The 21,762-nt window shown below is 57.0% G+C and overlaps 1 protein-coding gene across 2 annotated transcripts in view; it reads left to right on the forward strand.

Annotated features, from left to right (window-relative positions):
* The first annotated feature begins 14,444 nt into the window (after positions 1-14,444).
* NEGR1 (neuronal growth regulator 1) overlaps positions 14,445-21,762 on the forward strand; it is a 159,893-nt gene continuing 152,575 nt past the window's right edge. For both annotated transcript variants that reach the window (XM_063406842.1, XM_063406841.1), the window contains exon 1: positions 14,445-14,876. In XM_063406842.1, coding sequence (XP_063262912.1) covers positions 14,707-14,876 — 170 coding nt within the window. In that variant the 5' untranslated portion in view covers positions 14,445-14,706. The remainder of the gene's footprint in view (positions 14,877-21,762) is intronic.

Consider the following 21,762-nt stretch of genomic DNA (forward strand, 5'->3'; position numbering starts at 1 on the left):
GAATTAAGAATAGCTTAAATGATGGAGTCAGGGTTAGAGACAAAGACAGTTTTGCATGTAGGCTGTCCAAATTCTTTGCAGGAAGCAGGAAAATGACAATTCTAGGTTTTTATCTCCCTGGTTGATTGGCTGTTCCTCCTGAAAAAGTTCTGGCACTGAATTCCTGTGGCTTGTCTGCTCTCCAGGAGCCCAAGGCTCGGGGTTTTGGATGCTTATTCCACATTTGCTGCACCTGTGCTGCTGCTTTCTGCTGCTCTCAGAGCACCTCTTCAGCCAAGATGCATTTAAAGGTTATTGATGGAGCTCTGGTGACCTTTGCTGTGGTTTGCTGGTGTGTGTTTGTGTTTGGCTGAGAAATGGAGCTGGTATTGGATTTCCCCCATCCCTTCCACCACGAATCAGTCATGGGATGGTTTGGGAGGGCCTCAGAGCCCCTGCAGTGCCACCCCTGCCCTGGCAGGGACACCTCCCACTGCCCCAGGCTGCCCCAGCCTGGCCTTGGGCACTGCCAGGGGACAGGGACAGCCACAAGCGACACACATGGAAATAAATCCAAGTGTAAAAATCTCTCTCCAGTGGATCATGAATGAAGGCTGCTCGAGAAGGGACACGTCCTGATCCGCTAAGTCTCGTTGCGATCAGAGTTCATCTGCTGAGAAGGAGTTGAAAGATAAATGTCACAGGAGGAGTGCAACAACTCTCGGGGCTTTAAATGATCAAAGGCTCCCTAGAAAAGCCTGTTGTCAACTCTTGACGCTGTGTCACAGCTCTTTGTGTCAGTCCTGAAGGAAAAACAAAGTCGAGATGATTTTTGGAGATACGGGCAAAATCATCCACATCTAGTAGGCAGAAACACAGCTGCTTATTAGGAGGGTTTTTTTTCCCCCCTAAAATGTCTTTTAAGTGTCTGGTTACAGTGTTATGGCTGCAGGCAGAATGGGATCTGCACATATTGCATTGCCTCTGGCTAGCAAATGTTTGCGGGGTTTGTAATATTTTAAGCAGGTAGCGAGGCTGCGAGTCAATCTGGCTACAACCAATCAATTATTCACAGCGCACTTCCAGCAAAATCGTTTAAAGGAAAACTCTCCTGCCAGTCACTAACAGGCATGCAGACAAAGAAATGATGTCTGTAGCAAAAATAAGCAGCTTTTACAGTGTGATTGCCAATAAAAAATCAAACCTAGCTCACCAGAAAGGACTCCACCTGCTCGCTAAAATATCTGTCAGCTGAATATGTTTTTAATAAGGTGATGGATTTGATGACTCAGAGCTGGTTTGGAAAGAGTTTTAGTTTTGGCTGACCCAGACTCTGCATCTGGATTTGGTCAGGGTAAGCATTTATCATCCCCAGAGTGGGCCTGGGGAAAACGCTGCCCCCGGGGAGGGCTGCAGCCCCCAAACGCTGCCCCCGGGGAGGGCTGCAGCCCCCAAACGCTGCCCCCGGGGAGGGCTGCAGCCCCCAAACGCTGCCCCCGGGGAGGGCTGCAGCCCCCAAACGCTGCCCCCGGGGAGGGTCCCAGCCCCCAAACGCTGCCCCCGGGGAGGGTCCCAGCCCCCAAACGCTGCCCCCGGGGAGGGTCCCAGCCCCCAAACGCTGCCCCCGGGGGGGGCTCTGGGAGGGACCCTGAGCTCCTCTGGCTCCCCCTGCTCCCCGGGCAGGTCCCTCTGTGGGCTGGATGTCAGCCGTGTCCCCAGGGCAGTGGCACCCTCCTGTCCCAGAACCAGCCATCGTTAATTTAATTAAAATTAATTAATTGTTAATTCATTCCCCTTCAGAGGGGTGCTGCCAGCCCAGAACGGTGTGGCACAGGCAGGACTCTTTCCTGGGGCTCTGGGACAGGTGGGGAGGAGTTTCCTGCCCTGTTCCCTCTGAGGGATGGCAGTGCAGTGTGAACCCCCCGACTCTGTGCTGGTCTGTAAAACCCAACAAACCACTGGGAGTTGTGGAATTCATTTCCAGCAGCCGTTCTGGGCTGTGCCACAGCTCAGGGCCCAGCCTGGCTCCTCTGGCAGCTCTGTGCAGGGCAGAATGGGCAGTGGTGATTTCATTTATCTGTATGCTGTTAATGGTTCTTTTCAATCTCTTCTCTTCTCCTTTGTTTTCCCTGGGGTGGCTGCAGAATTTCTCTCTTTGCGTGGTTTCTGCAAAGACTGACTGCATTCCCCAAGGGATCCCTGTGGTGTTCCTGGTGCAGGTGCTCAGGTACAGGGAGGGGGTTTGCCCAGAGCAGCCCAGATTTGTGTTAGGGAGGAGCCAGGAGGGATCCCTGATCCCCAGGGATTGTTTGGGGGGGTCAGAGATAAAAGTACAGGTCCATATTTCAGATAGAATTACAAAAACTATATAATTACAGGTCCTTTCACTTTATTTATTGGATTTTCCTGCAATGAAAACACCATCAATCAAAATGCTGAACTGGATATGGATTTGGGCTTGATTCCCCAGGTTTTAGTTTCCCTTCACTGTGATAATTCCTGGGTGAGATGGTTCAGAGCTGTACTGAAGAGCCACTCCATCCCTTCCCAGCTGCTCCTGAAATAACCAACATCACTGGATCAGATTCTTTATTGCCTTTTTCTTTTTGTGAAACTTCTTTTCCTGTATGAGTTCTGCCTCAAAAGAAAGGAAATAACTTGTCATTTAGCTTAATAAAGGATGGATTTATTTTTTGCCACTTAATCATGTTTGAAGTACATGTCGATGTCAAAGATCAAAATCTTCCTGGAGTGTGAGGGGGGAAATAATCCATTTTGAACTTCACCTGTCAAACACTCCTACCTTGGGGGATCTGGGAGGCTTATGAAATTTTAATTTGCTATTAACCTGAGTGGCACCTGGAGAGGCAGGAGCAGCCTCCCCTGGCCCCTCCGGGGATGGATCCTGGCAGAGCCCGGGGTTTTCCTGGGATCCTGTCTTGGTGCTCCAGGGATGGATGTGCAGGGGGGAGGTTGCTGAGTTTCAGGCAGGGAACAGCTTCACCTCCTCTGCAACAGCAAAACATTTCCTTGATGTCAGCCCCAGGCTAATCAAAGTGAGAGGATAATTTCAGCAATAATTTCTATTTTTTTGAAGTGGGTTTTTATTCTCTTTGGATGCCTGAAGCGAGACAAGAGAAAGGACTGCTGGAGCATAAAGGCAGCAGAAGATGGTGTTGGCTGTGTGGAAGAAAACCCAATTCACAGGTTCATAATGCAGCCCTGTAAATGAGACTGCAGCCAAAACCCCTCATCCAGGTGCTGAACTAAATAAAATAAATAAACCCACGCTCATGCTGGAGGCTGGCAACCTCCAAAAATGCAACTGGGCAGTGGGGATTGTACAGCACTGACCACGCTGGGGCTGTGTCCCTGGCCAGGGCCCCTCTGTGACCCCAGGGTGACACACAGAGCATGTGGCCTCTCCCTCCCAGCTGCTCCAGACATGCTTTATTTAAATTATTATTTGTTTTTTCTGTACGTGCCATGAAAATTTGGAACGATCTTCATCCAAATGTCAATTTTTGTTAGAAATCATTTTCCCTAAAAGGCCAAGCCACCTCTGTTTGATGTTGGAGCTGCCTTGTGCTGGTGTAAATCGTTCCCATTGATTCACCCTCTGCGCTCCTTGGAGCAGAGATTTTATTTCTGGAGTCTCTGTAACCCCGACTGCTGGGCAGCGTGGCTGGTTTATGTTTCATAAATATATTGCAGGGATTATATTGGGCTAAGGGTCAGCTGCACATCCACAAATGGCAGATTTAAATGTCTCCAATGTGGTTGAGATTTATCCGGCTGAAATATTAAACAGCTACGTTTCAGCTTTTAACTGGAATTAATGGGGAAAATCAGAGGCCTGGGTTTGGCTGGCCATAAACATCAGTGAGACCTTTTCTTCTCCTTTCCTGTTGCTTTGCTTTGGTATTTATATTTGCTTTTTTTAAAGTAGTGCAGCACCCTATATTAAGGGTTGACAACTTAATTATATGTGATTGATCTGCTTATTTTGAGTGAGTTGTTAGCAGAATGCAAATGGCAAACATTGCTCGGTTCTGTGTTTGCTGCTGGGGAGGAGCTGCAGGGGCTCCTGCAGGACCCTGGGGGCCACCACGGCACCTTTGGGTGGGAGAAGCCCTCCAGGGGCATCGAGCCCAAGGTGAGACCCAGACCAGCCCTGCCTCTCCTAAATCCCAGCCTGGGACCTCTGGGGTTAACAGGAGGGGCTCCCGAGCCCCCCGAGCGTGGCAGGGCCACGGCTGGGGGACAGAGCCCCTCAGCGAGGGGCCACGGCCGGGGGACAGAGCCCCTCAGCGAGGGGCCACGGCCGGGGGACAGAGCCCCTCAGCGAGGGGCCACGGCCGGGGGACAGAGCCCCTCAGCGAGGGGCCACGGCCGGGGGACAGAGCCCCTCAGCGAGGGGCCACGGCCGGGGGACAGAGCCCCTCAGCGAGGGGCCACGGCCGGGGGACAGAGCCCCTCAGCGAGGGGCCACGGCCGGGGGACAGAGCCCCTCAGCGAGGGGCCACGGCCGGGGGACAGAGCCCCTCAGCGAGGGGCCACGGCCGGGGGACAGAGCCCCTCAGCGAGGGGCCACGGCCGGGGGACAGAGCCCCTCAGCGAGGGGCCACGGCCGGGGGACAGAGCCCCTCAGCGAGGGGCCACGGCCGGGGGACAGAGCCCCTCAGCGAGGGGCCACGGCCGGGGGACAGAGCCCCTCAGCGAGGGGCCACGGCCGGGGGACAGAGCCCCTCAGCGAGGGGCCACGGCTGGGGGACAGAGCCCCTCAGCGAGGGGCCACAGCTCGGTGCCCGCCTGGCCCTGCCCCCAGAGCTGCTCCTGCCCTGGAGGAGCCCTCTGGAGGGGACCCAGCCTCGGGTGCTCTGGGTGCCACGGTAACCCCTGGGTAACCCCTGGGTGTCTCTGCTGCAGCAAGGTGGGATCTGGGAGTGCCCAGCCCAGGCATGGCAGTGACCCCAGGGCTGCTACATCCCCTGCACTGCCTCCCATGGTCTTCTGTGCCACCTCGAGGCTTCGTGGCTCTCCCAGGGGCTGCTGTGTCAGTCCCACACACAAACACCCTCAGGCTCCTGCACCGAGGTGTGCGGAACCTCTGGGCAGGGGGAGTGGCACATCCTTGCAGGGGACTCCTGTTTCACACTGCTGTGACTCATCACCAGCAGAGGATCAGAGTCTGAGCATCAGCTCCCAGTTTGTGCTCTGGGCGAGCCCCTGCCCATCCCTCTCCTGTGCTCTGTTTCCTGGAGGGGTCAAACACTGCCAGCAGTTGTTGTAGCTGCTCATTCCTTTGTAGGCTTTTCTTGTGCACAGAGAAACCACAATTGGTTCTGGGATCTCCATTAAGGACTGGAATTATGTCCCAGATTATTTCAAATAACACTTTTTGCATTGTTGCATGCACAGATAATCCCTGTCCCAGGAAGCAGCAGGGAGTGCAGCAGCAGGGAGTGCTTCTGGGAGCCATGGAGCTTATTTTAGCAGTCTAGCATCTCCCAGTGGACTGGGGGTCATCTCTTGTGGTTATTCAATTTATTTGACAGGGACAGGTTCTTTTTTAAATGCCACTCTGAGGATGGAGTGGGAATACTCAAGCCCTGAGCTGCGTGGTGTTGCTCTGAGATGGGGGAGATGAGTCACATTTTGCAGTGGTTAGTTTGTGGTTTTTTCTGCTGTTTTGCCTCCTCTCACACAAACCTTTCTGTGACTGGAAGGATAATTGGTCTCTGATAATGTGACTCTGAAAATCCATTTCTGTTCTTGACCAGCAACATGCCTAGAGTTGGCTTTATTTTCATTTATTCTCCCTTTTTCAGTGACAATGGCCAAGCTTGGGGGGCCCTTGTGGCTCTGCACAGCTCCTGACAGGAGGGGACAGCCGGGGGGATTTGGGATCTTATCCCAGGGAACAGGGACAGGAGGAGAGGGAACCGCCTCAGGCTGGGCCAGGGGAGGCTCAGGGTGGATAGCAGCAGGAATTTCCCCATGGAAAGGGAGCTCAGGGATTGGCACTGCCCAGGGAGGTTTGGGGTGCCCATCCCTGGAGGTGCCCAGGGCAGGGCTGGAGGTGGCACTGAGGGCTCTGGGGACAGGGTAGGGATGGGGCAGAGGCTGCACTCAGCGATCCTGGGAGGATTTTCCAGCCTCACTGCTCCTGGGATTCTGACTCCATCCTCATTTTTGGCTCAGAGGTGCAGGTGCCTTTTCCCTTCCAGCTCTGATTTTTGGGAGCGGTGATGAACCTCTCTGGTGCTGCTCTCTCCCCACCACTCCCAGCTTCCCCAGCCCCTGTTGTTAGTCAGAAAAGTGACTGATATGCAAATGTTGTTTCCTGTAAACTCCAGCAGTGCCGTGGCTGCAGCATCAATTATGGAAGTGCTATAAGGCACGGCTTTGTAGCATCGCTCTGAGAGTTCCAAAGGCGCTGTCTGGAGATTCCTCAGGTTTTTAATCTCAGCACCCTAGGAGAAAACATGCAGTCCACACAGCCTCCCCATCTGATATTTTATTAATGAGATTAAATGAGTAAGTAAATTATACATGTAAATCAAACAGAAAACAGAACGGGATAATATGAAGTCAGCACATTAATCAATTTATCAGCTCGGTTTGTTTGATGTGCTGTGATCAGCGATCTTGGTATCCTCCAACCACTCTGCTGCATACCAAAAATAAACAGCAGAACCCCTCACCCTGCTCTCAGATCTCCCTGCACATCATGCAGATATTCCAGAACCATCTGGAGATGAGCCTGAGCTGGGATCACTGCGGGCATTCCAGCCTCACCTGTCCTGGGACTGGGATTGGGTTGGGGCAAGGCCTCAATTTTCCAGAAGAATCGTGTTCTCTTTGGGGTGCTTGGGGAGGAAATAACCGAGGGGTGCTGTGACAGTGGGCAGGAGGTGACGTTGTCCCAAAGGCACGAGTGTGTCACACCCCAGGACAGAAAACCCTTCTCCCTTCCTTCGTCTGTGTTCTGGGCTGCGAAATGGGGTGGGATTCCCTCATGGCAGTAACGAGGGAGGGTTCTTGTGGAGGCAGGGGCAGGGGAGGCTGTCCCCACCTCCCAGCAGAACGAGCTGCTGGTCCCCGGGCTTTGCTGGTCCCTGGGCTTTGCTGGTCACGGCTTTGCTGCTGGTCCCGGCTTTGCCTCGTGCCCCTCCAAACACGGGTGTGAGATGTCGGAGGCTGCTCGCACACACTGCGGGAATATCCCTGGGGAATGGAGGAAATCCTGCCGGGAAGGGATGAGCCGGGCTGCTGAGCGGGGCTCTCGGGTTGTTCACACTCGCTGAGCTCTGATGCAGCACGTCCTGCCTGGTCCGAGTCAGGAGCTGACTGCAGAGAGGGATCCCCATCAAGACACTGTAAGTGTGGAATGTCTTGGTTAGGAAATGATTTAATGAAATCCGTCGGTTTTGGTGGGGATTGTTTTGCACCTCTCTGGGCTGAACACCACTGGAGGAGCACCTGTGGTTGGTTTGTTAGTTTGGGATACGCTGCATGTGAAGCCCTCGGGCTCCTGTGTGCTGCAGGGGCCCTTGGAAAGCTGCTTGTGCCCTTTCCTAAGGTTTGGAAAGTGGTTTTTTTGGTAATTCACCACCCTCATAAAGGAAGTGTTTTGGCTTGGCTAAAGGGTGGAGAGTTGCAAACGGCTGCAGCTCCCTCCTCTGCTCCCCTGCAGCCCCAGCAGGGAGGAGGTTCCCCCACCTCAGCAGTCACCTCCAGAAATGTTATTTCTGGGGCAGCAGGAGGCTCCTCTGCGGTCACTCCCTGCTTCTTTCCCTGACATTTTCCCCGAGATTTTCTAAAACTCAGCTCTTGACCAGGGCAGGGATTGTCCCCCTGTGCTGGTGCTGCTGGGGCACCTCCAGTGCTGGGGTCACTCCTGGGCCCCTCCTGCCAAAACAGACCCCGAGGGGCTGGAGCGTGTCCAGGGCAGGGAACGGAGCTGGGAAGGGAATGGAGAATCCCTGAGGGAGCTGGGAAGGGAATGGAGAATCCCTGACGGAGCTGGGAAGGGGCTGAGCCTGGAGAAAAGGAGGCTCAGGGGGACCCTGTGTCTCTGCACAGCTCCTGACAGGAGGGGACAGCCGGGGGGATTTGGGATCTGCTCCAGGGACAGGGACAGGAGGAGAGGGAACGGCCTCAGGCTGGGCCAGGGGAGGCTCAGGGTGGGCAGCAGCAGGAATTTCCCCATGGAAAGGGAGCTCAGGGACTGGCACTGCCCAGGGAGGTTTGGGGTGCCCATCCCTGGAGGTGGCACTCAGGGCTCTGGGTGGGGATGGGGCTCAGCTGGACTCGCTGACCTTGGAGGGCTTTCCCGGGGGACACAATTCTGTGATTGTTTGCTCAGCAAACTCCATCCTTTACCTTTGTGCATCAGAGCCTCCCGAGCAGTGAAACTCCCCAGCAGCCCCCCGTGAGAGGGGATCTGTGACTGCAGAGCTCAGCCTGGAACTCCCGGTGGATGTTTCCAAACTGCGCTCGCACCTCCTAAAATAGGGAGCAGTGGGCTGAGGGAGCTGACAGCATTATCCCTGCCTTGGCACCACTATTAGAGAGCTGCTGGCGTTTGGCAATTATTTTCATCCTGCACCATATGGTGAGGAAAATGTTTTCATTCCCCCACGTAGAAGGGAAGTTTTGCTGCGAGCCCTGTGCAGGATTGTCCCGCTCTGTGCTCCTGCCAGGCAGCAGGGCTGGTCTGGGGGAGGTTTGGGGTGAGGGCAGCGTTTCTGTGCTGCTCCAGGCTTGGAAAAGCTGCTCTAGGAGGTGCTGGGGCAGCACTGCTGCTCCTGAGGCCTCTGTCGAGGCTAAAGAGGGAATTATTCCCCGTTTCCTCAAGGACAGGGTTGTTAAACGTTGGAGGGGCTGCCCAGGGCAGTGCTGGAGTGACTGCTGGAACGTCTGGATGTGGCACCCTGGGCAGGTGACAGGCTGGGGACCACCCGAGGTCAGATCTCACCCTGGAGGTCTTTCCCAGCCTCAGTGGTGCCGTGATTTTGGTTTTCTCTGGAGGTGCTGAGCCCTCCTGCTCAGGAGGAGCTGTCTGCCCGGGGCAGGGGGGAGGCCCCAGCCCCGGAGGGATCCAAAAGCCACGTGCAGGTGGCCCTGGGGACACGGGGCAGGGCTGGGATGTGCCAGCCGTGCTCTCGGAGGGCTGGGAGTGATGGGCACCAGGGGAAGGCAGCTCCGCCCGCGGTTCTCCTGCGCCTCTCCCTGCAGGGGGTTGTGGCACCAGTGAAATCCTCACAGGCAGGACAGATCCCAGCACGGTGACATTCCCGGCGCTGAGAGCAGAGTAATTAGAGCCTGTGCTTTATAAATAGGCACCCCTGGAACTGCTCCTGCTCCGAGAGCTCCTCGTTATCCGTGTTTGCTGCTGCCTGACCCGGGCTGAGCGTGTTCTGCAGCCCTGGGTCCGACACTCAGCCTGTGCCGGCGAGGGGCCGGTGCCGGTGCCGAGGGAGCTCCGGGCTCGCAGCCGGAGGTGCCGGCCTGGGAGGGGGCACAGCGGGGCTCTCCCAGGTTTGGAGCATGGGGAACTATTCCAGCTCTTACCACACACCTCTGTTCGTGTCTGTGTCGGATGCACAGAATGGGAAATGCATTTTATGGAGATTCTGGCATTTGCTTTCAATCCTATTAACAAAACCCCACCTTTGTGTCAGGAATGCTGAAGTCTTTGGTGACAGAGACACTTAAAAGGAAATTTCAGTTGATTCCAACGCTTGACAAAACCACTTCTAAAATTTTTTTATATGTAAGAGATTGAAATAATAATAAAGTATCATAAAAAGGAGACAGACAAACACTTTTCCTTTAAAGTGTCAGGGTGCTGTGTCTGTGCTTTCTGAGGTTTACCCGTTGACCTATCTGCACCTTCCACCCCTTTTCCAAATGGAATTTTCTTGGAGTGCCTTTTCAGGCTGTGAGTGGTGATCCGGTGGGATTGGGCTGCCCGGGCTCTTTCCCAAACCTTCTGCAGAACCATCAGGAGCTGCTCTTTGGGAACTAAAGCTGATGAATTATCAGGGTGCCCTGGGGTGTTTGGTTAAATTTAGGCAGCTTGGGACTCTTTTGAAGGACGCTGAGCAATGGCCGGGTGCTCCTTGGAAGGGTTTGTGCTGCAGCACAGGAGGGAAGTGCTGTCCTCATTTCTGTGGTATTTTTGCTACAGGAGAAAAAACAAAATGCAGCTGTATTAGAGATTATTACCTGAGAATTCCTAGGCTAATTGGAATTATTACCTTTTTGTCTTCCACAAAGATATTAAAATAATACTGGAAAACTTTTACCTCTGGGAGCACTTTCTTGATTTCCTCTAAGATTCTACTGTTCCTAAGTCATTGTGGAACTATTTAAACCTTCCAAAGTTTCTGTGAATTTGGACATAAGCCACAACTCTTAAAATTCAGTGTCGTGTGGGTGGGTTTTTGGATTTTTTTTGTTGGTGGTGTTGCTGTGTCCCCTCCTTGTCCTGTCACCTCATCTGTGCTGGGAGGGACCTCAGAGCCCACCCAGTGCCACCCCTCCCCTGGCAGGGACACCTCCCACTGTCCCAGGCTGCTCCAAGTGTCCAGCCTGGGACACTGCCAGGGATCCAGGGGCAGCTGCTGGATCCTGGCAGGGTGGACACGGTGTCCTGGTGGGGTGGACATTGTCCTGGCAGGGTGGACATGGTGTCCTGGTGGGATGGACACTGTACCAGTGCTCTGTGCTGGACCCAGGTGGGATGGACACTGTGTCCTGGTGAGATGGGCATTATATCCTGGCAGGATGGACACTGTCCCAGAGCTCTGTGCTGTCCCCTGGTGGGGTGGAGACTGTGTCCTGGCAGGGTGGAGACTGTGTCCTGGCAGGGTGGACACTGTCCCAGCACTCTGTGCTGTCCCCTGACGGGGTGGACACTGTCCTGGGGGGTGGACACTGTCCCAGCGCTCTGTCCTGCCCCCTGGAAGGGCTGTGTGAGCAGTGCTCTGCCCACAGCAGGTGCCAGCCCAGGGACACGCTGTCTCCAGGCCTGTGGTGTGTTCCCGTGGGGAATGCTGGCTCTGGGGCAGGACCAAAGGCACCGACCCTCCCGGGCTTATCTCAGTCACCAGTCCCGCCTTGCGTCGCCGGCGGGAGGGAACGGGTGCAGGGGAGTTAAACACACAGAAGGAAAGGAAGCAAAAAGCCAAGTGTGAAGTCTGGGAATCAGTCTTGAGTATTTGTGCAAACTGTTGAACGAATACTTGCAAACAACAACTAAATTTAGCTTTTCAAATGGTTCTAAACAAAAACATGCAGCTGAATTACAGGGAATTATCATATGGTGCTAGAGGGGCTGGGTTAGAGGGGCCTGGTGCTGGAACAGCCGAGTGCAGTCAGAGGGAGCTGGAGGTGCCTGGTGGGGAAGGTTCCTGCGTGCCCTCCAGGGTTCACCTGCCAGCCCGGGGACTGTCCCCCTGTGCTGGCACTGCTGGGACACCTGCAGTGCCTTGGGCCCAGGCTGGACTCCATGGGCTGGGAGGGCTTTTCCCACCTCAGGCATTCTCTGAAATACTTCTTCCATGTGTGCACACATCTGGTGTGAGATTTTCCCTCTTTTGTTCTTTTTTTCCCCTGAAATTCTTCCTGGGCTTAGGGAGGAGGTGGGGCAGACCCAGGTGGAAGAGTTCATCCTCCAGACCAGCCCGGATTGGCACAACTGCTCTTGCCCCGACCTGCCCATTTTCCCACTGATCTGCAAATGCAGGAAAGGCAAGATACCAGTCTAAAAATGAACAAAACAAAATAAAAAGCCTCATCTTTGCTATTGTTGATTGAGATTTATAGGATCTTTTGCAACGTGAATAAATGGTGCTGGGGACATGCCCTTTGTCCTGCTCATTCAAAGAGAAGCAAATTATTTGATTGTTTGTTAAGGTCAAGCACAAGGATCACTGGACTCATTGAAGGTTACAGAGCTGTCCCTGAAGCTGGGTCTGGACTGTTCCATCCTGACTCTCTCTGGATGATCTGGGCCCTGGGTGTGCCACAACACCCCAAGGGCCCTCACAGTGTGAAATTTGTCACGTCCAAGCCCCAAACCCCGTGCAGGTCCTGCTCTAGGGGGAGTTTGCAGGGGCTGCCCAGGGCTGTTCCCCCAGAGCGTGGAGGAGCTCTGAGGAGCACAGAGTGAGTGCTCTGCCCCAGAGGTGATTGCGTTTGGCCGTCTCTGGGGAGCTGTTCCAGCTTTGCAGGTCTGCCAGTGGAGGAACTGTTTCCTCTGGACTGCAGCTCTGCGAGACCGAGCCCACCCCGATGGGTCAGAGCTCTCCTTTTGTTCAAGAGTTGTTATGTAAATGCAATTTCCCGGGTTGGGTCCATCCCACAGTGGGAGGAGGAGCAGAACGCCTCGAGGAACGGGTGTGAGGGTTTTGCTGGTCCCCTCCTCTTGTCCCAGCCCGTGTCTGGGTCCTTGAGGCCACATCCCTCAGGGTGGGTCCTTCAGGACCCTTCCAGCTCCAGCTGTGTGGTGTGGGACATGTCTGGTTGTTCCTGGAGAAGCTCCCGGGCGTGGAGGGGCCCTGGGGGAGCTGTCTGTGCATCTCTGAGTGTGCGGTGCTGGGACAGCTCCACCTCCACCAACAGCTGGTGCCGCTGAGAGCACCCAGTGTCCTGTGTCCCGCTCCCCATTGCACGGAATCGTTCCTAACCACATTCCGGACACCTCATGCCCAGCCCGTGCCTGTGAGCAGCTCGTTCCGAGCGCTGGGCACTGCGGGGCTGTGTCACTGTGCCCTTGTGCTGAAGGGCAGCTCCGGGCACTGCTGCCACCCCGGGGAACCCAGCCCTGCCCTCCCCTCTCCTTCCCTACCACGGAAACGCTGCAGCGTCGTGTGCCGCGGGAGAAGGGGAAGAATTCCCTTTTGTGTACACTCGAATTTCTTCTGGCAGCTGGGAAGGTCTAATGGGATGTGGTAATGAAGGGAGAAGCTTCCAGGAACCAGGATCTGCCTTTACTGAAAGAGAGAGCGGCAGAGGCCTCCTGATTATCGCGGGGCTTTAATTGGAACGCTGCACTCCCAAATGGCTATGATGCAAGCCGTGGGCAGGGGCGGGGGCGCGGGGCCCGGCGGGGATGGAAGGGAGATGCCACAGGGACAGCGGCACGGGCGGGGCGCTGCGGGAGGGACAATCGGGACATTGTGTGCGCCACATGTGCCTGGGAGCGTTCGGGGCAGCCCCGGTGGGGCTCTCCTGCAATTCCTGATCCCTTATGCAACTTCTCTGGAACCAGAGGAGAGGAACTCCAGCCGGGAATTGAGCCGGGCGAGGTGCAGCCGAGGGGCTGCTGCTGAATGCTGCACCTGGGAAGGGTTCAGCCTGGGAAGGGTTCATCCCGGGAAGGGTTCATCCTGGAATGTTCATCCTGGGAAATGTTCATCCCAGGAAATGTTCATCCCGGGAAGGGTTCATCCCGGAATGTTCAGCCCGGAATGTTTAACCTGGCAGGGGCAGCCCGGGTAAACAGAGGCAGCAAACAGCGCTCCCCGCTCGTGTGTTTGGCTCAGGCAGGGGTTTGTGTGTGTTGGAGAAGGCCCCGGGGGAAGGAGGCTGCTCATTCCCGGCTGTCTGCAGGGAGTTCGGCTGTCAGGGGATTCCTGGCTTTTTTTGAAGGTCTTTAGGTGTCCCAGTGGAAATTTGGGAAATAATCTGTCAGTGGGTTTGTGTTCCTTGGTGGAAGGCTCTTGGTGCCCTGGTGGAGTCTGTCAGGCAGATCATCATCTCCAGATGCCCTGCTGGAACCTCGGGGAGAAACGCTGGTGGCTCATCCTTGGTGTGAAGGTCTCTGGCTGTCCTGGTAGAATTTTGGGAAATAATCTGTCAATGGATTTCTGCTCCTTGGTGAAGGCCTTTAAATATCCTGGAAGAATCTTTCAGTGGATTTTAGGTCTTTGGCAAAGGTCTCCAGATGCCCTGGCAGAATTCTGGGAAGTAACAGATCAGTGGGTTTGAGCTCCTTGCTGAGATCTCTGAGTGCCTTGGGGTAATTTTAGGAAATCATCTGTTGGTGATTTTTCTTTCTCCGTGGCGAAGGTCTCTGTCTTTCCTGGCAGAATTTGGGGAAATAGCCTGTCAGTGGTTCATTTGCTCGCCGGTGAAGGTCTCTAGCCCAGAGTCTCCTTTTCTAGGTAGAATGTTAGGAAATGGAAGTACCGGAGTGGGCAGCCCTGCGTTCCAGAAAGGTCTGGAGCCTCCAGCAGCTCCCAGGGCCCCTGGCTGGAGCTGCCGGTGCCGTTCCCGGCGCTGCCGCCGCAGCCTCTCGCCGCCTCCTGGCACCGCGCTCGGTTCTGGTTCCGCGCTCGGTGCGGGGAGCGGGCGGGGGTCTGGGGGTGCCGCGGGCGGGGGGGCCGGGCCGGGGAAGGCGGGGCGGGAGGGCGGCGCAAGAGGGCCGAGCATCCTCCGCCGCCGGGCCGGTTGCCAGGGCGACGGCTGCGTGGCAACGGGCTGGCAGCGGGGACCGCCCGCCGCGGAGCCGCGCAGCGCCGGGCGCAGCTCCGGGCACGGCGGCGCCGAGCGGGCACGGCAGAGCCGAGCGCTGCCCTCCGCGCTGGATGCTGCGGGGCCGCCCGGGAGCAGCCGCGCTCCGCCGCCCCCCGCCCGCACAGCCGCGGCCGCCGCTCCCGGGAGCCGCAGCGCTCGCTCGCTCTTCGCCGCCGGGGCCGGCGCGGAGCGGAGATGGTGCCGCTGGTGCGGGGCGCCGGGGGCTCCCACCAGTGGCTGGCGATCGTTTTCCTCGGCCTGTGCTGGTTCCTTCCCTCCGGGAGATTCGCCGCGCCGGGAGGAGACTTCCCGGGCTCCGCCGTGGACAATCTGGTGGTCAGGAAAGGGGACACGGCCGTGCTGAGGTAGGAGGCGGTCGCGGGAGGGAGGGAGGGAGGCGAGGACGGAGCGCGGCCGCCGCTGCGGCATCCCCGAGCTGCCCGAGGCTCCGGCGAAGCCCTGGCGGGGATGCTGCGCTCGGCCCGGGGCTGCCCCGGTGATGCGGGACCCTGTCCCCAGCGCCACCCGGCACCCGCAGCCCTGCAGCCCCGGGCCGCTCGCCGGCTCCCAGGCCGGGTCTGTTCCGCGCTTTGCCCTTTTCCACCCCATTTAAGAAGCCCCGGCTGTTGCTAGAAGTTCGGAAATGGGCTGTTGGGGTGAAATGATGCAGTTTTGGCTTGCGGGGGCTCTGCAGAGCAAGCGGCGCGGGGCTGTGGCAGGGGGAGGACGGTGAAACCCTGCCGGAGCATTACCATGGGTGCCATTTATTTTGATACATGGTTCTGTATTTCCCAACGATCGGAACGCTGGCTCCGTGCCCCGGGAGATTTTGTGCTTCCCGTGGCTCCGTTCCTGCCTCTCCTAATGGACCCTGTGCTCCCGGATCTCCTCGGCTTTGACTGGAGCAAAATCTGTTTGCCAGCGCTCAGGCGCCACAATCCACTCGAGCCTTTCGTTCTGGTTCGTGTTCACAATCCTCTGCCCTGATTTCATCACTCCCCCGGCCCCCACTCTAACTTTTACCCCTGTGTTGTACTTCTGCCTCGATCCTACCACAGCTCAAACCCCATTTTCTCCTCCCCTGGAATCCGGTTGAAGCTCCTGGCTGAAATCTCTGGTTTAATTAGCAGCAGTTCCCAGCTATGGGGTCTCTGGCTGCGTTATTTCTTGTTGGGCTGTCACGGGGATCTCCAGGTTACGATGTGTTTTATCCAGAAGCGTTTTTAATGATCCAGCAGTGCTGTAAAATGCTGCACGAGGCATTTCGGGAGGGCTCTGGAAGCGTTTTTAGGCTGCTGCTGTTGTAGTAGCTCCTGAAAATACAGTAGATGTCTATGTAGGGCAGCTGACAAGTGGTTTTTATGTGTACCTCAATTATCCTCTGTATTTTGAGACGTGCTCAGGTCCTCGTGCTCTCTGTGGCACAAATGGAGAACCAAAGGAAACCATAATTAAAAAGTGGTTTATTTGTGCTGTTGCAGAGAAATTACTTGATGGGTTCGCAGGCTGTTAAGACATACCCAGCCACTCTTAAGCACTATTAGTACCCAAATACGTCCAAAACGACCTCATTAAAGATCGGTGTGACTGCTCCCAAGGCAGCCCCGTGGGGTTCGGCTGGAGCACAGGCCTCAGCTGTGTCCGGAGCTGGGGCCGGTGCAGCTGGGTGGGTTACACAGACCGAACGGGGGCTCTGGGCTGGGAGCCTCCCTGGGAGGGCCAGGGTGTGCTTTGGGAGGAGAGGCTGCTCCAGGAGGCGCTGGCAGCGCTGCCCGGCCCCGGTGTGGAGCCGTGGGACGCTGGAATGTTGTGAGCTGCACCTGGGTCTCACTCCTCGTGCCCTCTGATCAGCTCCTTTCATTTCCCGAGCCCTCGGCAGGGCTGCTTTAACCCCCGGGTTATTCTGTTTGCAGCTGGTACCTGGAAAGGGGAAGTGCAGGATCACAGAGTGAGCAGCAGCCCCAGGCTCCTTGTCCGAGCCTCTCACTGCCCATCACCCCTGCTCCTCTGAGGCTGTCCCTGCTGCACTTGTACTGTAAATATGTCTAATAAGCACTAAAGTAATTGCTGTGGGTATTGGAGGTGCTGGAAATGGGCTTTGTTTAAGTGCAGACTCCAGCGAGGGGGCGAAGCCGTTCGGGTGCTGAAGGAGGAGTTTGTTCCCCCGGCTCAGGGGGCTCTGAGCCCAGCCCTGCTGTAGCTCCTGGCCCCTCCCGGCAGGACGGCCGGGGCTCCCCGTGTGGATTCCCCCTCCCTGCTCCGGGCTCAGCCTCTGTGCCAGCGAGGGCTCCAGAATCCCGGCCCGGGGGAGCGAGGGCAGCACCGCAGCCGCTCCCGGTTCCAGTCCCCGCCGGAGCCTGGGCGGCACTGCCGCCGCTTTGAGTCAGCATTTCCCGGGCTGCAGGGAGCTCGGGGGGTTTCTGGGCCGGGGCTGGGCTGGAGCCGGGCCCGGGGGTGCCCTGGCCGGGCTCTGGCTGCCGCTGGGCACCTCTGCCTGTGCCCTGAGGGTCACAGCAGAGGGGATTGATGGGCTGCACCTGGAATGAGCTCAAACCCTCAGTCCCGAGCCTTGTTTTGTGCTGGTGTGCCAGGGGAGAAGGACAGAGCCCCCCGATGAGTGCAGGGCCGGCGTGAGCCAGGTCCCAGCTCTCACACCGAGGTGTCGTTGTCTCACCTGAAGAGGAGGAGTGGAGGCTCGTGGGCCGCTGAGGTTTCCCAGGACAAGTCTCTGTGTGCTCACACAAAGTAAAACAAGCGGCGGCTCCCTTGTTTTACCTGTTAATTCCTGTATCAGTGTCATCAGTCTGGTTCGGATCAGACACACGGGACTCTGTGTGTGCTGCAGGGGAGCACCTGAGCATCGGGACCCTGTGTGTGCTGCAGGGGAGCACCTGAGCATCGGGACCCTGTGTGTGCTGCAGGGGAGCACCTGAGCATCGGGACCCTGTGTGTGCTGCAGGGGAGCACCTGAGCATCGGGACCCTGTGTGTGCTGCAGGGGAGCACCTGAGCATCGGGACCCTGTGTGTGCTGCAGGGGAGCACCTGAGCGTTGTTCCCTCCCGTCCCAGCACTCCCAGAGCACTCCCGGTGCTGCTGCTCAGCCACACCCGCCCCTCACCCCGGGACCCCCGGTGTGTGTGTGGGGGTGGGTGCCCTTCCCCTCCCCTCGTGCCAGGCCCATGGCAGGGCAGGATGCTGCTTTGCTGCTGCCCAAGTGGCACAGGGGTGTGGGGGATTGTCCTGTGGTCCCCAGGTGGCACAGGGGCGCTGGGACTGTCCCCTGGTGACACAGGAGTGGGGGATTGTCCCCTGGTCCTCAGGTGGCACAGGAGTGTGGGGGATTGTCCTGTGGTCCCCAGGTGGCACAGGGGCGCTGGGACTGTCCCCTGGTGACACAGGAGTGGGGGATTGTCCCCTGGTCCTCAGGTGGCACAGGAGTGTGGGGGATTGTCCTGTGGTGCCCAGGTGGCACAGGGGTGCTGGGACTGTCCCCAGGTGCCCAGGCCAGCACCCCCAACACCAGCAGTCACCGTGCCCATGTGTCCCTTCCCGAGGGACAGATGGGGGAGAAGCTTTGCCCGGGATGCACTGGGCACCAGTTTTGGTGCAGGAACTCCTCAGCAGGGGGGTTTAAAGAGATCCCTCCCTAGCCAGGAGCTGTGTCTGTGCTGAGCTGTTTCTGCAGCCTCACTGATTGAAGCCTGGTCCCCGTGTTTGGTTTCAGTGGGTGATGGATCCCCGCAGTCCCAGCGCTGTTTGTTTGTTGAAGTTATAAGAAATTCTGTCAGTAACAGTTGTTTTGCATGGCATGGCAGAATAATTTTGGGAAGCAGTTGATTTTCAGTAGCTGAATTCCATCCTGCATCCTTTCTGTATTCTTCCCAGGCAGCCGGTTAAGATTTTATGAGAATACACGAGGAAGGAGAGAGCAAGTTCTGAAAGCATGGTTTTATTAAAAGAATAAATTGCTGCTGTGCAGAGTGGTAGAAATTCAGGAACCAGGCTGTGTTTCCAGAGCCGGGCATGTCCTGACCCTCAGCAAGATCCCCTTGGGGGAGGGATCACCCCGTGCTCCAGCACATCCATCTCCTGACAGCACAGGTGGCACTTGGGGAGAGGAGTGCTTTGGGAGAGGTGACAAATGCAGAGACCTTGGCAGGGGCAGCCGGTGCCACCCTCTGTGCCACCCCCCCCACCCCGTGTCACCCCCCTGTGCCACCCCCCTCCCTGGCCCGGGAGCAGGCCTGGGTGCTCAGGGGGAACAGGGGCCACCCCCACCTGGCTGCTCCCATTCCCGGGGTGTGTTAGGGGCTGTGGGGGGGACAGGGGGCAGCCCAGCTCAGGATGGCAGTGGGAGGCATTCCTGTGCCCTGGGAAAAGCAGGAATTCCCTTTTCCCTGCTGGGGCTGCTCCGGGGTGTGCCTGGGGCTCTCCTTTGCACAGCCCGGGGAGGGGGGACACGGTAGCAGCGCCTGCAGCCCCCCTGGAGATCGGAGTGTGCGGGGCTGAGGATGATCAAAAGGGTTCTTCTAGCACATAGAGGGTTTCATCGTGCCTTTGCTTTCCTCAAAGCTCCCGGGTAATGAAAACAAATCTAAGTGGGAGTACCTTGATAGTACCTTTGTAGTACCTTTGTAGTACCTTTACGTTGTGTCAGTGCAGCAAATTGGGCTTTAGGAGCTGCCGTGGCTTTTACAAAAGCAGGAGATCATTTTGGCAGTGTGTGGTTGTAGAGGAGTTCAGGGAACGTGCTCGGTGCAATACTGTGGGCTCTTCATGCAGAGTTAAAGCTGGGGCTGGGCCGAAGGGAGGAGCAGAGGGCTCTGTGTCCAGCAGGGCTCTGTGTCCCACAGGGCTCGGTGTCCAGCAGGGCTCCGTGTGTGTCCAGCAGGGCTCCATGTCCAGCAGGGCTCGGTGTCCAGCAGGGCCCCGTGTCCAGCAGGGCCCCGTGTCCAGCAGGGCCCCGTGTCCAGCAGGGCCCCGTGTCCAGCAGGGCTCCGTGTCCAGCAGGGCTCGGTGTGTGTCCAGCAGGGCTCTGTGTCCAGCAGGGCTCGGTGTCCAGCAGGGCCCCGTGTCCAGCAGGGCCCCGTGTCCAGCAGGGCTCCGTGTCCTGCCTGGTCACAGCGCTGGAGCCCCGGCCAGCCCCGCGTGTTTGACTCAGAGCTGCTGGGGCTGGGGCAGCCGTGCTCCCCTGAGGGTGATCACAGGAAAACGCCTTGGTTTGGTCACAGATCAGGAGCTTTGGGGCTCTTGGGCTTGTTTGCTGGACTGGAAATGCTTCGTGTGCAGCCTGGTTGCTTTTCTTCACCTCGGAGAGTTCTGGGCCCATGTCCTGGGCAGTGGCACTGGGCAGTGGCACTGTCCCCTGCCGTGGGCACCCAGGCTCAGCCTGGGGAGGCTGAGGGGGCTGTGCCTCAGCCCAGCACTGCCCAGGCTGGGCTTTGCTGCTCTGCAAAGGTTTGGGCACATGGGAAGGAGCTGATCCGAAATGACCCGCCTTGTTTGCTGCCTGCTCTTGGATTTTCCCAACCTCTTCCCTTCCTAAGCACTGCTGCTTGTGGAAAAGGTTCCTGTCTGAGGAATGGGAGGAGCAGCTCCTGGGAGCTCCTCTGCCCCAAATGTGGGGAGTGTGACCCTGTGTCCCCATGCAGGCAGGGTGACCCTGTGCCCCAGAGTGTCCCTGTGTCCCCATGCAGCCAGGGTGACCCTGTGCCCCAGAGTGTCCCTGTGTCCCCATGCAGGCAGGGTGTCCTGTGCCCCACAGTGCCTGCAGTGCCCTGGGGCAGTGCCAGGCCCTGCTGTGCCCTGCATTCTGGCTGCTGCCTCAGGGTTCTGTGTGACTCCCTGGAATTTCCGGGATCTCTCCTTGCCCACTGAACTCGACTTTGCCAGCTGGGAACTCAGGGCAGTCTCCTTGTTCTGCTTGGTGGCTCTGCCCCAGGGAGAGTTGGTGGTTCGGGGGAGATGCCCACCCAGTGTGGGTTTTCTAAAGCTGTGGGGTGAGCCCTGCTCTGGCAGGAGCTGGGAGCAGCAGCCAAACCCATCCCTGCAGCCCCTGTGGCTGTCAAACATTCCCATTTCCACACTGCCCTTCCCCATTCCCTGCTGCTCCTCTGGCTGTCAAACATTCCCATTTCCATACTGCCCTTCCCCATTCCCTGCAGCTCCTCTGGCTGTCAAACATTCCCATTTCCACACTGCCCTTCCCCATTCCCAGCAGAGCCTTGTCGTGGGTCAGGGTGGGCCTGGCCAGACAAAACCTGCCTGGGACCAGCCCCTGCTTCACCTCCCTCGCTCAGGGGCTCCAAACAAAACTCCATCGTTGTGGCCATCACCGTGGATTTGTCCTGGGGCTCCCTGGCTGTGCCTCCTGAGCTGTGCAATCCATGGATTGCCAGGGCAGCGGTCCTGAGAACACCCAGCTGCAAACTTTGCATCCAAAACTGAGCAGCTCCTCAGGAGGATGTGGGTGCCTAATTAATATTTAAATTACCGAGGGGCCTGTGACTTTTGGAGACTGGGATTTACCAGTTTGGCCTTCTTTTCCAAGGAGAGCCATCCTTTACAGCTGGGAGTGATGGTGTCCTGGGAAAGCTGTGGCACGTCTGTCAGACATCCACCCGTGTCATTTGTGTCACTGAGAACTGAGCTCTTGGCAAGGAAGTTCTGCAGCGGGAGGAGAGCGGGTGGGCAATGAGTTCATGCAGCAATTGGAATTTTGGGACACTCTGTGAATCCCAGTGCCCCCAGTGCCTGCTGCTGCTGGCAGTGAGCACAGGCACTGCTGTCTGTGCAGTGTCACAAATATAAAAGTTCCCTTCTTTCCTTTATGATGTCACAAGGTCCATTTCTCGACTTCCATACTCTTTATGTTCTGGTGCAGTTTGGGGCCATAAACCCTTCAGCTCCGTGGAGTTTCATCCTGAAGCGTGTCCGTGGGATGTGCAGGCTCCTGTGCACACCCCCAGTAAATGAAGTTGTTGTTTGCACAAGAATTTCCCTTCCCAATCCCTGCCAATTATTAAACAAGCACATTATGGCACTTGCTTCTTGTCTGTGCGGCAATAATAAATAAATTCAGCGCAAATTAAAATAATTTATCATTTTAAATGATGGTGAATGTTTCAGCTGTTCTGCAGAGAAGCTAACAAAACAAGGAGTCAGTAAGGGATAAAAACTGGGATTTGTTCCAAAGGGCTGTTCTGCTGAGGAGAAAACAGAGACTTAATGACTCTCCCTGTCTCGGTGTG

The sequence above is a fragment of the Prinia subflava genome, chromosome 10, assembly GCF_021018805.1.
Source record: "Prinia subflava isolate CZ2003 ecotype Zambia chromosome 10, Cam_Psub_1.2, whole genome shotgun sequence".
NCBI lineage: Eukaryota > Metazoa > Chordata > Aves > Passeriformes > Cisticolidae > Prinia > Prinia subflava.